The sequence below is a fragment of the Ovis aries genome, chromosome 3 (genome assembly GCF_016772045.2).
Source record: "Ovis aries strain OAR_USU_Benz2616 breed Rambouillet chromosome 3, ARS-UI_Ramb_v3.0, whole genome shotgun sequence".
NCBI lineage: Eukaryota > Metazoa > Chordata > Mammalia > Artiodactyla > Bovidae > Ovis > Ovis aries.
Window position 1 is genome coordinate 149,223,222 of NC_056056.1, and position 14,894 is coordinate 149,238,115.

Sequence of the window (14,894 nt, forward strand, 5' to 3'; positions counted from 1 at the left end):
AGCCAGGGAAGTGCTGTTCATACAACATGAACCTTCTCATTTAGTCCACCTCCTCATTAAACCACTTCCAAATGTTTCTATTTGTTTCCATTTTCCTGGAGACCTATGACCTAGTAAGGTTAGGATCTAGGAAGCTAGAAAGCTTCCCTGAAATGTAAGCATCCCAAAATAGCATCTCTAAACACAAAAGTCAGGTCCTTTTTAGAAAACTGTTTATCGAAATTATCTTACCTAAATTTTAATAAACCCCTTTTTAAATGCATGACACCTGTGGCAGGTTAAAATTGTATTCACTTCTGCTGTCATTTACTTACAGAGCCAGTTCAAATTTAAACAGAGAAAAGGATTTGCCATCTTGTAATTGTTTTTAATTGATACATTCCCTAATTGCTAGGCTTTCTTCTTTTTAAAAATCTCTGAGGAAACAGACATGAGAGCTGCATGAAAAAGGCATCAGAATTGGCCTGTCATCTGCTGTTTGCTGCATGTTGATCATTTTCCCTTTAGCACCTGTACTTTATGGAGAAGTGTTAAATAGCAAAATGTGCATCTAATACATATTGTAAATATACTATATAAAATATATACTATATTATATATTATGTCACCACTTTACTTGACACCTTCTAAAACTGTTCAAGACCTTTTAAATCGCCAATATATTTCTTGTAACCAGAGAGCTCAGTGAAATTTAAAAGAATGAAGTATCATTAACTTTCTTTAATATAAAATGATCTGATTCAGGATTCAGTGTTCAGGACTGACAATCTAAGACTTTTTATTGGAATTTGGATAGCTCTTTCTCACCAACTAAAGCAGGAAAGCCTGTTAAACACCGCACGCACATTATTGAGCTCCACCAGAATATTTCAGATTCTTCAGATTGTGGTAGAGCCGTAAGATTTTGTGTTTCTAGCAAGTCCTCAGATGATGCTGATTCTAGCCTTTGAGAACCACTGTCCTAAAGATTACTCCTTCCCTCCCCTTTCTTCTTTTTCTCCCACTCATCTTTTCCCACCTCTTTCTCTTCAAAATCGATCTTCTCTTCTCTCTTCTCTCACACTCCCTGCCTTTCAAGATGATCTTTGAGGTATATAGCAGGAACATGTCTAGAAGGGCTTGTTTAAAGTATTTATTCAGATGACAATATTTATTGAGCAGCTACAAAGACTCACTCATTCATTCATTCATCTACTCATTCAAAAAATACTTGTTGAAACTCCACCATACTGCCAAGTTCCATGCAGAGGAGCAAGACAGACAAAGACTCTGCCCACAAGGAATTCTCTGCATGGCCAGGGAAGACAGACAGTATACAGATGTATAAATAATTAGATTATTACCAAGTGTCATTAATGTGCAGAATTAAATAAATGGGTTGCTGAGATGAAAATTGATAACGGCATACTTAACCCCAGGAGGTCAGAAAGGGTCTGCCCCCACAGGGATGTGTTTAGGCTGAGATCTAAAGACTGAGAAGATAGCTAAGCAGAGCCTGTGGACAGGAGTGGTCCAAGAGAAAGCTGCAAGCACAAAGGCCCTGGGGCAGAAAAGAGTCAGCTCCTTAGGGTGTCTCCATAACTTACAACAAGGCTTGGCACACAGTAGGCGCTCAGTCAGTATTTGCTAAATGAATGAGTAAATGGATTATTAGACTCAGGGTGCTGGAGAATAGGAGGCAAGCAAGAGAGAGGCATGGAGTGAGCAGAGGCCAGGTCACGAAAGACCTTTCAGGCCATGAGTGAGAAGTTTGAATTAACCAATCAGATTTACCAATCCACTCTCCCTGCATCCCCTCAAACTTCTCTGCACCCTGTTCAAACTTGGATGTAAAGTAACAATTCTCAAAACGTGGCCCAGGGACCCCTGAAGATCAGTTGTATCATTCAACATGTATATTCATAACGTGAAAAGAATCATGCTATCATCTATGAATTCATAATGAATGTCACTTAGAGAAATTATTCATTAATTGTTATGACTATTTGTTTAAAAGGCAGCTGTTTAACCAACAGTTTGATTTTAGACATATATCTAATAAAAAAAACAGCCCCACCCTTCCCATGCAGTCTGGGAAAGATTTCATAGTGGCAAAGAGAAGTTCTCCCTGAAAAGTTACAGAGGCTGACTCTGAATTTCTGGAATGCAGCAAGGTAGAAAGCAAATGCAGTGGCATTAAACAGGATTTGTTGCTGTTTAGTCGCTAAGTCGTGTCTGATTCTTTGTGACCCTATGGACTGCAGTGTGCCAGGCTCTGTTCTTCACTAATTAAACAGGATAAATAGCTTCAAAGAAGGTGAGGAATTCCAAACAAAGATGAGAACAAAGAAGAAAATGAATTCTTTTATTTATACTTTGTACAGTAGTTTCAAATAAACTCCTTTTGTAAAAGATGTTATCTGGCAGATTTTCCCAGTCCCTTACTGCCTTGAATCTACCATACATCTCTCTAATTTTTCATATTCATATAAGAGTTTCTAAAAGGAAAATCAGCCTTTAAAATGTAATCAGTAAAAACCTGAGTTTAAACTTTCTCTCCTTGTTTCATAATCTATTCATTCTTATGGGTTATTTAGGACCCACTAATTAATTGGGGGCTTTGCCATAAACCTTAAGATTCTCAAAACAAAACAAAACAAAATAGTAATTATACATCTTTGGGAAAAAAATCTCTGACTCCTAGTCCTTTCCTTCATAGATTGCTGTAATTCTTCATACACATTGGTATCAAAATAGACAAAAGACACACAATCTTAAATGTACAATGTTTCTCTTTGATAGATCAATAATAAAATCATTGTACTTAAAGAAATTGCTCCTCCTTTTCCTAATTCTTATCCCCAGGGTTATTATTAGCAGGTCACTATTAATTATAGAATTTAGAAGCATTTGAAGAGTGTGATGGGGATATTTTGTTATTGCCTTGTTTGACTAGTCCTTTTCATTTTCTTTTTGTATAGTTGCCTCTATTATAAGGCAGTATATAGCATCATATTCAGACAGTATATTATGTATTAAAAATACAATTTTGAAGTTAACTGATAGGGTACAGTAAGTTGGTAATGTAGTTTGTTTTTTTAATAAAGAATGAGAAAGCGTGGAGAACTTAAAAATAAGATTTAGCGAAGTTTTGTGCAAAGGAAAGAGGAGTATTTAGTAAATTGGAGTGGAAAGATTCCAAATTGAGGGGCCAATCTATGAAAAAAACTGCAAAAACCTCACTGGAAAAGACAAAGAAGAATGGGCAGCAGAAGTTAGGTAAGTGGATCCTACGCGATGGATGAACTTAAAAAAGAGTGAAGTGTGTGATTTGGATGCAGTCTATTACTAGGTTAACTGGCAGCACATTAAAGTTTGCAAAGGTGCTTTAACACATGTAATCTTATTCTTCATAATATCTCCGGGAAGTATTTAGAGTAGGCATTATTCCAGTTTTACAGACAAGGAAATCACATTGCTTTCTGAATACACCAGAAAGGGAAATAGTGATGTTAAAAAGGAATAAAGCTCAAAAAGACTCCTGTAAAGGCCAAAGGCAGCTTGTAGGTTGACAGTATCTAATGCGGAGAGAGGAGAGGACTGTCTCTGATGATGCTGAAAGGCATGCTAGGCTGTGAATAGCCATTGAACTTGAGGGGTAAAATATGGAGGGTAAAGGTTCTTTATTAAGACCAGTGACCTGGGCAAATAAATAAGAAAAATTCCACTTTCCCAAAAATACATACATATTTTAGGTTTGACCTTCTTTGAGTATTTGTGACTTGAAAAGGAGATTTGAGATCTCTAGTCTAGCTGCTGGAGAAGGCAATGGCACCCCACTCCAGTACTAATGCCTGGAAAATCCCATGGACGGAGGAGCCTGGTAGGTTACAGTCCATCGGGTCTCCAAGAGTTGGACACGACTGAGCGACTTCACTTTCCCTTTTCACTTTCATGCATTGGAGAAGGAAACGGCAACCCACTCCAGTGTTCTTGCCTGGAGAATCCCAGGGACGGAGGAGCCTGGTAGGCTGCTGTCTATGGGGTCGCACAGAGTAGGAGATGACTGAAGCGACTTAGCAGCAGCAGAAGCAGCAGTCTAGCTGCAGAGTAACAACCCATAGAATCTTCCAAGGAGTAGAAACTTCATTTTTTCACTAATTAAACAAAAGAAAACATGATTTCTGAAAGAATTGAAATAATTTTCACTTTTTTCCTTTTTTTCCTCAAAGTAGATACATTTGATATAGTGGTCAATAATATACATTTATGTATAATCTATTTGAAAAAGAAGAGAATATCATCTTTCCCATTAATGTAGCTCTACCATTCTGTTTTGAAAATCTCCTCTTAGCAATTGTCAGAGATGTCACTCAAAGAAAAGTAACCAAACATTAGAAGCTTGTTGCAATACTTTGCTACTATCATCTGTGTTTAGTCTCTCAATCCTGTCCGACTCTTTGGGACCCCATGGACTATAAATCCCCAGGCTCCTCTGTCCATGGGATTTCCCAGGCAAGAATACTGGAGTGGACTGCCATTTGCTCTTCGTTTATTGGGAACTTAAAAATTTTTCAGATACATGATCACTCAGGTACTGAGGCAACTGCTAAAAGTTAGCACAAAGTTAGTGCCTGAAACTAAGTGAATTTTGCTTTTTTGTGATATATGGGGAGCCGGGCCATTAAAGGTATTTCCGTCAAACCAGAGTTCATATTGCTTTCTTATATTCAATTACAGATGAAAACGACTTTAACTACTGAACCATCCGTAATGAAACTGCTTTGCTTGTGGGCTGAACAAATGGTGATTATGTATGTTCTTGGTTAGCACTATTTGCATAACACTTTGGGGCGGGCACAGACCTCTACACAAGAGAAAGGGGAAAGTGAATGGCAGGAAAAAATGAAGGCCAAGTTGACAATGGACACCACCATTTTAGGGTCTTTCTCTTGGGGATGCGCGTTGAGACAAATGAATGTTTTGAGGTGAGAAAGGCAATAGCACCTTAATAAAAGGCTTTAGGAAAGAGTGAGGCGACCTAGGAAAATCTGCTGTGGTCAAGTTTAATCCTGGGAAAAGAGACCCTGGAGAAAGCAGATGAGGAAGATAGGAAGGAAGACAGGGAGGGGGAGGCGCAGGGTGTGGGGGGAGGAAGAGGGCGGGGTGGGGAGCTGGAAAGTGAGAGGGGCGAGTCCAGATTGTGGTGAAGACGGTGGGGTTGAGGACCACAGAGTGGGAAAAAAGTTAAAGTCGGGGCAGAAGGAGGCAGACCTCCGCGGACGCGGCCGGGACCCCTGGAGGGGGAGGCGGCGGCGCGGGGCGGCGGGGGCAGCTTGGCCCACCTCGTGCCCCCTTGGCAGCCTCAAGCCTTTGCTCCGCGGGGCTCCCTCCCTCGCCAGCGCATTGTTCCTTTGCCGGGAGACGAGGAAATTGCCTTTTGATTGCGGAAGTCCGCGGCCGGGGCCCGGGGCGAGGCAGCGCGGGTCAGAATGGCAGCGTGGGAAGGGCGGCGCGCTGCCGGCCCCAGCCGCCTCTCGCGTCCGCAGCCCGCCCGGGGCGGCAGCAGCAGCAGCGGCTGCGGCGGCCCCCGCGCGTCCCTAGCCCGGAGGCCCGCGCTCTGCGCCCGCGGGGCGCGCTAAGTGCGCACAACAAGTGGTCCGGGCTCCGCCGGCCGTCGGGCCGCGCGGCGCGTCCCAGCCCGGCAATAGAGCTTGGGGGAACCGCCGAGCGCCATGCGGAGCCATGGAGCCGGGCTGGCCCTGTGGACCGCGCTGAGCCTGCTGCAGGTGAGGGGCCGCGAAGAGGTCCCCGCGGGCGGACGCGCCCCTGCCCGCCGAGGACCAGATTCTCACTTCGCTCTCTGGTCTCCTGGGTTGCGTTTTGGAGAGGGAGGTGGAAGAATTTCTTCCTCTGCTTGGGGAACGGTGATCCTCTTCTGAGTCCCCAGCCAGCCTAACAACTCGTGCCACAGAAGGCAAAAAGCCACCTTCTCTCTCCAGCTGCCCGGGAGAAAAAACAGTTAGGGGGAAAGTGGCCACGCACTTCTTTTCTCTTGACTGGAGGGCGAAAGGATGCATGGGCTGAGGATGGGGCCAGGGGAGAGTGGAGGCAGCTTGGGGAGCTTGCTACGGACTCGTCCCTGGGCAGGGATAGATGGTGGGCTTCAGCTGTTGTTCTGGTTCCTTTGCAGACTGGACTGGGGGAGCCAGTGAGATGCAACTTCACCTTGACAGAGTCCAGGGTCTCCAGCCGGTCCGTGTCTCTCCAGTGGAGAACTTTGGCGTTCCCCTGTAACTTTAACCTCACCTACAGCAGTGACACGTCGGGGGTCGCGTGGTGCCACCCTGTACGGATAGACAACACCACCTATGGATGTAACTCCAAGGATTTACAAGCAGGAACCATCTACAATTTCACTATTATGTCTCTGGATGGAGAAAAGAAAACTATGGTCTTGCAAACAGGTAAAAAGTGACAGGTGCAGCTGGAAGTCCAGGCCACTCCCGGCTGAGACCTGCCTTTTCAAGCCAATGCTTCCTTTGAGTTCCAGGCATACAAAGTAATGATAATAAAGGTAAAAACATCTGTAAGAACTATTGACAAAGATTTCTAGTCTCCTCAGATCTGGCAAGAAACAGCTTGGCTGACTTTCAGAGATGTCCTTAGTGCTGAAAACAGCGGACTAGCCACTTAAACAGGGAGAGCAGCAGAGAGAATAAGTGGGCTGTGGAGGGAGTTTGTTAAAGTGATGGGGTTTGAGCGTCCAACACATTGAAGTGTCAAGCCCTGGAATAATTTTAAGTCAATATTTTTAGAATAAATAACGGAAGTGCAATGATTAGGGATATGACTTTCCTCAACTTAGTTTTATTTTTGGAAACAGAACATAAAAATAATCAGCGATAGAATCATTCTTAGGGGGAAATTAGAAAAAGTCCCTTGAAATTAAGATGTGAACATTTTAATTTTTTTATCACTTGAGTAACTAAAACCATACAATATCAAAGAACATCTTTTGGTTACTCTGCAACTTAAATCAATCATTTTCTGTTCGCTTTTGGTAAAACCTTCCATGCATGGTAAGAGTGTCTTTCCTGCCTCAGTTTTCTTATCTGTAAAATGAGAGTATTAGACTTGGTCATTGAGGTCCAGGTTCCAACCAACAGCTTACTTAGGCGGGGGCTGTTGTGCATGTTACCTCATTAATCCCCAGAGTCACCCTCAGATATGCTGTAAATCCGCTAATGACTTCCATGTTTTATGACCTTATTCGTCTTCCTCTTAACATTATCTTTATTTGTTGCCATAGAGAAGCCTGACTTTCATCCAGAAAGTCAAATTTAACTGAAAAATTCCAGAAGTTAAATTTAGAAACGTGTTGTCCTCGCTAGTCTTTCACTTTCAGCCTGAACAAAGATCACTTCTTCAGCTATAGTCCTTTGAGAGGTGTGAGAATGGTGAGTTATCAGGGCTGTTACAGCAGAGTCAGGAAATGTAAACAGATTCATATGATAAGCCAATTAATTATTCTCTTATTAAGACTGCCCAGTTACTTCAGATGAAAGATATTTTCTGAGATTTGCAGGAACTTGAATTGAAAAGAGACACCACTTGTTAAGCACATGGTTGTGTTTTTATATAGAATCAAAGACAGTCCAAAATCATTGACATAATAAGAACATTTTACAGAAGTTTTAGTGGCTGGGTTTTTTAGTTGTAAAGTTCTTAATTTCTTGGTATATGAAGGTAGTTCCATGAACACTCAGATTGCTAATACTGTGGAATTTATGATGTGTTGTTTACATTTGATAAGGTGTCTGTGTTGAATGGAACAGAATGATTTTTAGAAACAGGTGAGCCTTCAGAAGCTTAAGGGAGAAAAGATGAAGACATTAAGCAAGAATACATCGATTTAACCCAGAGGATTTACTTTTTTGGAAAAACAAAATTGATAAAAATGAACTCACTGTGGTGTCACTAGTTAGAATATGTTTAGAGTTAATTAGTGCGTATGTTTCAAGTCCAGAGACATTTGTGAAATGTCAGAAATATTTGCATTTTACTGACAATGTTGAATTTTAAAAAAAGACAATCAGCATTCACAGTTGTTAGCATTTAGTGTCCATCATTTTCCTTAAGGATTTACCTTTTACAGTACTACAAATAGACTTTTCACCACAAATTTTATGAGCTCCATGTCAAATGTGAAGAATGAAATTTGATCAATGGTGATGTTTGTATAATGATAAGTTTTTCATAGTTATTTGTATGATGGTATAACCTTACTTATGATTCTCTATATTTAAAAATAATTTACTTAACTAAATATTTTTAATTAAGATATTTTTACGAATGTTTCAGAGAGAATATTTTTGGTTGATTGCTGTTTATTTTTTGTCAGCACTTTTTGTGCTTTCTATATTTTAAGGACATATGTGAGTTTTGATTCTAAGTTCAGAGAAAGTACTGGTATCCCTCTAGTATTAATTGGTAAGCTACAGAGATGAATGCCACAAATCATATTTTATTGTTATAAAAGCAAGATCAACTAGTCGCATAATATTGAGTCTGAAATGTAACTTCAAACCAAAAAAGTCATTCAGATACGTTGTCCTTTTCTTAATCCGTTATGCCTGTCTTATCATTATAGAGTAAAATAGAGTGAGGGCAAGGCATGATATGGCTGGAGATAGAGCAGTTGCTTAGATTATCTCTGTGTCATTCCAAGTGGGATTTGTCTGGTTATTTTTCCTGGTAAATTATCTAAAAATAGTTATTTTAGTAATGTAGACATGACCTTAAAATAAAATTTAACTGAATAGGAACTATTTCAGCAACAGTCAGTTTTCACTCCAAATTTAAAATTAGAATTGGAAAACCAATGTGGATTCAAATTCAGTTCAACAAACATTTATCAGGCATGGATACTGTAGGGAATTAGGCCAGGTAGTGATTAATAAAGATGACAGAGCATGGTCTCTGTGCTTGTAGTCTTCAGTAGAGGTGAGAGAAGTTCAGGATAAGGGTGGTGACAGAGCTTTACCACTTTTTCCTGTTGAATACCCTGCTCTGCTTCTCTTGGATGTATTTGGTCATAAACGATCAATGCAAGAACTATAATAATTTGAAAGCCAAATTATCTAGTTGTAAATCATTAGAAACAGATTATAAATTTGAAAACCTCAAGACTTCTGTTAATACTCTGTCCTCGGAATGTAGATCAGAGGCTGCAAACTGATAGCCCCTGGGGTGTCGAAACATTATGTGAGCCAAACAAAATCTATTATTTAGGCTCCTTGACACCCCCGGGGGCCACCAGTGCACAGCCTCTAATCTAGACTCTGAGGACCCAGTGTTCGAAAAAGTGTGGAGGTTTTCAATATTTGTTATCTGCATAATTTATTTCAATAGATTTTGTTTGGTTCATGTAATGTTTGTGAAAAATTCAGATTATTTCGCCAGCATTGAGCTGAAAATTCATATAAATACCAGACATATTGATTACCTTAAAATATTGGAAGATTTGGCAAAACTTGATCATTCTGCCTGGACCTCTCTAAAGCTGAATTGTGGCTTTTCTCCTTTCAGATACCAGTTCTCCCGAATCCCCTGGACTGGGGATTATTTATTTCCTTACCTTAAAGTATCCTAAGGACATTAGTGTTTGCTTACATGAAACTGTGGAGTTTTCATTTAGAAATTTGGGGGAATATTTATCTTTCCACGAATAAGAAGTAGTTCTTCAGGACCTAACATGGCATCTAGCCCATGGTAGGCGTTCAGTAAATATTGATTAATTGGATGGAAAGATGGATTGATCAATGGAGAGATGAATGGGTGGACCTATGAATGAATAAATAAATGATAGACAAATATTATAAAATGAAATTAATACTTTAGGGGGGAAATGTATATAAAGAAAGTGAAAGTGAAGTTGCTCAGTTGCGTCCAACCCTTTGTGACCGCATGGACTATAGCCTACCAGGCTCCTCTGTCCATGGGATTTTCCATGCAAGGGTACTGGAGTGGGTTGCCATTTCCTTCTCCAGGGGATCTTCCCGACCCAGGGATTGAAGCCAGGTCTCCCACATCGCAGGCAGAGGCTTTACTGTCTGAGCCACCAGGAAAGCTGAATGTGTGTAAAAATATGGTCTATTTTCCTTGGGTTATAGGTAAGTTATGGAGCCCAGGGAAGTAATCTGATGGTAGGGAACTTTACCTATAGGAAGAATGTCTTTGTCTCATATACTTTCTTGTTAGTCACTGTCAGGTTCCTATCAATCAGCCTAGTGCACTTTAGTCCTGTCCAGCTCTTTGCAACCCTATGGACTATAGCCTACCAGGCCCCTCTGTCCAAGGGATTCTCCTGGCAAGAATACTGGAGTGGGTTTCCATGTCCTCCTCCAGGGGATCTTCCCAACCCAGGGATCAAACCTGAGTCTCTTATATCTCTTGCATTGCCAGGTGGATTCTTTACCACTACTGCCACCTGGGAAACCCTGCTAATCAGCCTAGATCAAAAAGGCAAAAAAAAAAAAATCAGCTCTGTAAAATTAGCTCCTGTGTTTTTAACTTTTAAAAAAGCTTTAATTACCAAATTACTATGTCAGTTATTATTTCCACCTCAACGTTTTATTAGTTTACCAGGGCTTCCATAACAAAATACCACAGACTGCGTGGCTTTAACAATAAATTTATTTTCTCATGGTTCTAGAGCCTAGAAGTCCCAGATCAAGTTGTCAGCAAGTTTCTTCTAGGGCTCCTCTGTCTTGCAGATGACCACCTCACTGTGTCCTTACTTGGCCCTTCATCTGTGTTGTCTGTGATCTAATCTCCTCTTCTTATAAGGACACCAGTCATATTAGAGTAGGAAGCACCTTAAAGACCCCATTTTAACTCAATTACCCCTTTAGAGATCTTATCTTCAAATACAGTCATATTATGAAGTATTGGTAGTTAGGGTTTTAACATATGAATTTTAGAGAGATGCAGTTCAGTTCATAACACTCATGTGGCTTTGAACACAGGTCATTATTTCTCAGCACTGTCTGTAACCTATGGCACTAAAATCTGTTGCAGGGTTTGTTATAAAAGCAAATTGTTGGCTTCTACCTCATATGCAATGAATTTAAAAGTAGAGCCTAGGGTATCTGATTTTAAAAAAACATCAAAGTGAATCATTGCATACTGAAGTTCAAGAGATAATGATATAGTTTTTCTATTATTCATTGGCATTAAGATTTTGGTAACCTTTTCTTTTTATGCCTGGTTAATTCTATAATGCTTAGAAATATTTATTGTCTTTCCCAAGAAGAAAATAATACTCTAATATTTGTCCTGTACTCCTATAGTATTTAAAATACTTTCATCTACCTTGTTTCATAAGTAAAAGTATAAAATATATATATTTAACTGATTGTTTATATATATTTAATATATAAAAATTGTTTATGTTAAATATATTGTTTATATATATATATATATTTAATATATTTAAACATATATTGTTTAATTATATCCACATGGCAATCCCGTGGAGGGAGTGTCATGAGGCACAGGTTACATAGTGATTAAGAGATGAGTTCTGAAAGCAGCTGCCTCCATTACTTACTAACCAAGTTGCCTTGGGCAAGTTATTCACTTTTTCTAATCTCTAAAATGGGGACAATAATAAAAGTAACGCTCACTTCATAGGGTTGTTTTGAGGTTTTGCTTCAGACATAAATTCTACAACCGTTTTTGTCACATACTAAGTGTGAAATGTTTCCTGTTATTACTTTGAGGTTGGAGATGCGATTGATGTTCATTAGAATTAACTAATCACAAACCCATACTGTTAACAAACATAGACCCTGAAACCTGACTTTACTGGCCCCAACTCCGACTCCTATTCTTTCTATTCCTCTGTAGAATGGATATAATTTTTAAGTTGGCTTTTGTTCTTTCAAATTACCTGTGATAGTTTGTTGTTACTTTTCAAATCAACTTTTAAAGAGAAGAAAATATATTACGAAATACTTTAAATCTATAGATACTTAGCCTACTCAAGGGTAGAATAATGATTAAAAGTGTGTTCGTGTGATGAAATAATATGATTTTGATTGTGTTGTACTTCTAGTGATGGGCTTCAGTATTAGGAATCAGCCATTTGCAATGCATTTATTTCAGGAATTTTAAGGCCAAGTTGAGTTCCATATATGAAATGGACCAACCTAGTTCTCTGAATGTGACTTTTTGTGTGTGTGGAAGCTTCTGCCATTAGTCTGACTTCTGTAGGTGGGCATGGCATTCTGCACATTACCAAAAAGTAAAATCTAACTTGCCCAGACAAAATGGAAGAAAATTCCTTATGTCTTCCATTCCCAGACATCAATTCCCTGGAATCCCCCTGGGGGGATTCTGACTACTGACTACTTTTTAAAATTGTAGGAGAAGTCAAGGCCGTTCTATATGTAGGAATGTATATAAACAAAGAGGAATCTATGCAACTGAAATTAACATGGTAGATACACACACAGATTTCCAGGGGTTGGGGGTTTTGATTTTGTTCTTCTTCTTCTGGATGGAAGAACCCAAATACATAAAAAGTAAGCAGAATAGTATTATGAACAACCATATACTTACACATCACCTACTGTTAACAGTTACCAACTGACAGACAATCTTGTTTCATCTATATCCCCAACACTCCCTAACCATGTATCATATCAACACAGCCCAAGTCATTGTTTAATTTCATTTATAAATATTTTGGTATGCATTTCTGAATGATAAGCATAATTTTTAACATAACCACAGTATCAATATCATACCTAATATTAACAGTAATTCCTTGGTACTGGGATGTCCAGGTTCAGAAGCACATATCAAGCAACAGAGCATGAATTTCTACATAAGAGAGACTTCTGGGCAGCAATCTGGAAGAAGAGCAAAAGGGCTTCCCTTTATACTGTATTTATATAATATTGAGAAAATCTCAATTGGTTTTGCTTTTCAGCCACACTGTGTGGCATGCAGGATCTTAGTTCCCTGACCAGGGATCAAACCCAGGGCCCCAGCAATGAAAATACTGACTCTTAACCATTGGACCGCAGGGAATTCTCAAGAAAACCTCTCCTGTTAATAGCAAAGAGAAGAGTGGGACTGCTGAAGGATATCCTGAGGGTATTAGAGTTTCTATCAGCTGTCAGGGTCCCCTTGGTGTTGACACAGTTCTCTAATACTCAATGGAAGTGAGCTTTTCAGCGCAGTAGTTTTTGCCTGGAGAATCCCAGAGACGGCGGAGCCTGGTGGGCTGCCATCTATGGGGTTGCACAGAGTCGGACATGACTGACGCAGCTCAGCAGCAGCAGCAGCAGCTTCAACTGCCTTCTCACTCTGCAATGGCCTCTCCTCTCTCTGATTTCTAAGTCCTGCTTGACCTTCCAATTTGCTCAAGTTCATTTCCTTCATGAAGCCCACCTCTGAGATCTTCATCCTCGAATGTCATTCCCCTTTTGCATTTTCAGCATTGACACTGACCTGTTACCCTGAACAGCAAGAACAGTAGCAGTACTCACACCAAATGCCATTTTCTGAGGCCTCACCACATGCCTGGGCTGTACCGAACACTTTGCCTCCATTACCTCTTAACACTGCAACTCTGTAAAGCAGGTGTCCCATTTTACAGATGAGGAAACAGCCTCGGTGCAGATAAGTGGCTTGCCTAAAATCACTGTTTGAAGTGACATTGTTGGGATTTGAACACAGGTATAGTGTGACCTCAAAGTCAGCCTCCCTGATAGGTCACCTTTGTGTTTACCTTTTTTCACATGTCCTATATGCCTGAGTAAACTGTAGACTCTCAGAAGCCAAATAATATGGTATTCCTCACTGTTGTTAATCATGATGCAATGATTTTCTAACCTGATTTAATTTTAAGGCTGTTAAAACTTTGAAAGTTCTTTGCTACCTGAACTTTCTGTCTAGTGTATAAAGTTGATAAAATGAAATGTTTTACTAGCATAATATGGTATACATCATCTTCTAAGTCAGAAAGCTGACTATAGTCAAACTGCAACAAAGTAAAATAAAATCGTTGCTGTTGTTTAGTCACTAAGTCTTGTCCGACTCTTGCAACCCCATGTGCTGTAGCCCAGCAGACTCCCATGTTCATGGGATTTCCCAGGCAAGAACACTGGAGTGGGTTTCCATTTGCTTCTCCAGTGGATCTTCCCAATTCAGGGATCGAACCCGTGTTCCCTGCACTGGCAGGCGGATTCTTTACCACAGAGCTACCAGGGAAGCCCTTTGAAAGAGATTTTCCTCTCTATGCATGCGTGCTAAGTCACTTCAGCTGTGTCACACTGTTTGAGACCCTGCAGACTGTAGCCCGCCTGGCTCCTTTGTCCACGAGATTATCCAGGCGAGAATACTGGAGTGGGTTGCCATGCCCTCCTCCAGGGGACCTTCCTGACCCAGGGATCAAACCTGAGTCTCATGTCTCCTGCAATGGAAGGTGGGTTCTTTACCGCTAGTGCAACCTGGGAAGTTCTTCCTCTTCATAAGTGTATTTAATTAACTGCAGATGGTGAGAGCAGTTGCTTTCTCATTTTCTTCTTCTGCCTATTTTCAAAAACCTGTACCGAGGAATGCTTTGTGGCTTTGCCTCACCCTTACTGTGTTTCCATGATACAATTCCCAATTAGTTTATATGAATAGTTGATGTTCACACCGCTTTATGTAGAGGGCTACTAAATGCAGCTTCTGGTCTCCTAGCCACCCTGCTTTTAGCTGGAATAGTATCATAATTCCTGTAAAGGTACAGAAGTTGACTCTGTAATCACATAAAATCACATAGATCTCTTGGACTGGAGTTAGTGCTGAAACATAAGGTGTGTGTTGGAGAGGTGGGTGGAGGATAGTATCCTGCT

General features: G+C 40.3%; 1 protein-coding gene across 2 annotated transcripts in view; it reads left to right on the forward strand.

Moving 5' to 3' along the window:
- PTPRB (protein tyrosine phosphatase receptor type B) overlaps positions 1-14,894 on the forward strand; it is a 125,095-nt gene that overhangs the window by 27,921 nt on the left and 82,280 nt on the right. Inside the window, exons 1-2 of one of the 2 annotated variants that reach the window (XM_004006459.6) lie at positions 5,512-5,768; positions 6,173-6,446. In XM_004006459.6, coding sequence (XP_004006508.3) covers positions 5,715-5,768; positions 6,173-6,446 — 328 coding nt within the window. In that variant the 5' untranslated portion in view covers positions 5,512-5,714. Of the gene's footprint in view, positions 1-5,511; positions 5,769-6,172; positions 6,447-14,894 lie in introns of those variants that run through there. The other variant, XM_004006460.6, reaches the window with a different exon arrangement.